This window comes from Aplysia californica, unplaced genomic scaffold, assembly GCF_000002075.1.
Source record: "Aplysia californica isolate F4 #8 unplaced genomic scaffold, AplCal3.0 scaffold00159, whole genome shotgun sequence".
Classification (NCBI taxonomy): Eukaryota; Metazoa; Mollusca; class Gastropoda; order Aplysiida; family Aplysiidae; genus Aplysia; species Aplysia californica.
This window is the reverse complement of record NW_004797429.1, coordinates 645,539-647,211: the sequence shown is the minus strand read 5'-3', so window position 1 is coordinate 647,211 and position 1,673 is coordinate 645,539. Positions and strand designations below refer to the sequence as shown.

General features: G+C 40.4%; 1 protein-coding gene across 1 annotated transcript in view; it reads right to left on the bottom strand.

Moving 5' to 3' along the window:
- Positions 1 to 630: 630 nt before the first annotated feature.
- The window catches only part of LOC106011673, a gene marked incomplete in the record, with an annotated part of 34,729 nt that continues 33,686 nt past the window's right edge, over positions 631 to 1,673 (bottom strand). Inside the window, 1 exon segment of the mRNA XM_013082113.2 lies at positions 631 to 1,142. Coding sequence (XP_012937567.1) covers positions 904 to 1,142 — 239 coding nt within the window.

Below are 1,673 nucleotides of genomic sequence, written 5' to 3'. Positions count from 1 at the left end.
TCTTCTTCTTCTTCTTCTTCTTCTTCTTCTTCTTCTTCTTCTTCTTCTTCTTCCATCCCTCTTAGCGAGCCATTACAAAGTTCTCATATCTCCACCCTCCCCTCCCCCTCTCTCTCTTGATATCTGTGTTTCTCTCTCCCTACATCTCTTTATCTTTCGGTAATCCGTCTGGGCCGTGTTTCTCTATCTATACCTCTATCTGTATGGACCAATATTTATCCGTCTGTCTCATACTTGTTTACCCATAACTGGTGAGCACACACCCACACTACTCTATCTGTTATTCATTTGTCTATCTATAACTATATCTACACAGATTCAATTTATCCCGGGTGTCCTTTCAAGGTATCTGTAACATTATCCTCATAGATCCATTCTGGCATCTGTGTTATTTGATTGTCAGAAGTCTGGGTTTCTGTTTTGGATATTTTCCTTCCTGCATCTGACTAAAAATACATTGGCTGTCTGTGACTTATTGACTGTCTAGGTGGGCATACTCTTAGCTCAGTTGGTACCATACTGGACTTCGGTGTGAATGCCCCTTGTTCGAATGCATAGCAAAGCATAAAAAAACTGGGGTTTAACTAAAGCTCCCTTTCGTCTCAACCAGTTGGCTCTGACAATGGGAGGGAGTGTAAAAAACCAGCATTTATTTATTTACTTTTAAAAAGATTACACTGCAGCCTCTAGATCACGACACCGTCGGGACAAAAAAAAATGTCGTTATAGAGGGAGAGTTGTCGTTATAGAGAGGCAAACAAAAAATTACTAATGATAATATGTATATATGAGGAAAAAATCGGGACCTGGGCACCATGTCGCTATACAGAGGATGTCGTTATATCGAAGGTCGTTATAGACAGGCTGCACCGTATTATTTCACCTTTCTCTCAGTCTCATGCTCTAAAGACCAACCTCTGCCATTTTCTCGTCCTCCTCTTCTTTCCCCAGGGCAGCCTCGGCTCTTGCAGCCAAATCTTCCTCCACTGGGATTTGCTCGTGTGCGACTACCTGGCCACTCTGGTCCACTTCTCCCTCCAGCTGGCTGTCAGATAGGATGTTGCTTATGTCGGACTTTTTGGCCAGAACCCTTGCTTTGTTTTGTTGATTTCCGTAATAGATCGTTTCTTGGGCTCTCTTAGCTGAGGAAAGAACAATACATTGAAGTCAGATTTCCAGATAATTTACTTGATTTTAAAACGTGTTTGACCTAGGCTTTCTTAGATCCGAGAAGATTCAAGAAAGCCTAGCCGTTGGTCCATATTTTTATAACATATAACTCGGCAAATATGTAAATTGATGTAGCAAAATTTGAAGGTAACTAATTCATCGAGGGCACGAATTCTGATCATTCGGCAACACTTGGTGTACTTTTAGAAAAAAAAAAAGCTTAACTTCGTGATTCATGCAGATTTTTTTCAATTCTGTTTTATTATATCTGAAACTTAAGAATACAGGCAACAACATACACACTATGAATATACAAATTATTCGTCCTTCTGACGTGGGTTCGAAATGAGCCGGCATATTGCCTTTGATATGTTTCTGTTCGGACTTAATGATGTGTTAGCTACGTCTTAAAGTATTAGAAAGTTTGTTTTTTCCTTCTCGTGTGTCTGATTCGAAATACAGAAGAGTGACGTCACACATTAAGACTAATGATGCCCCCCCCC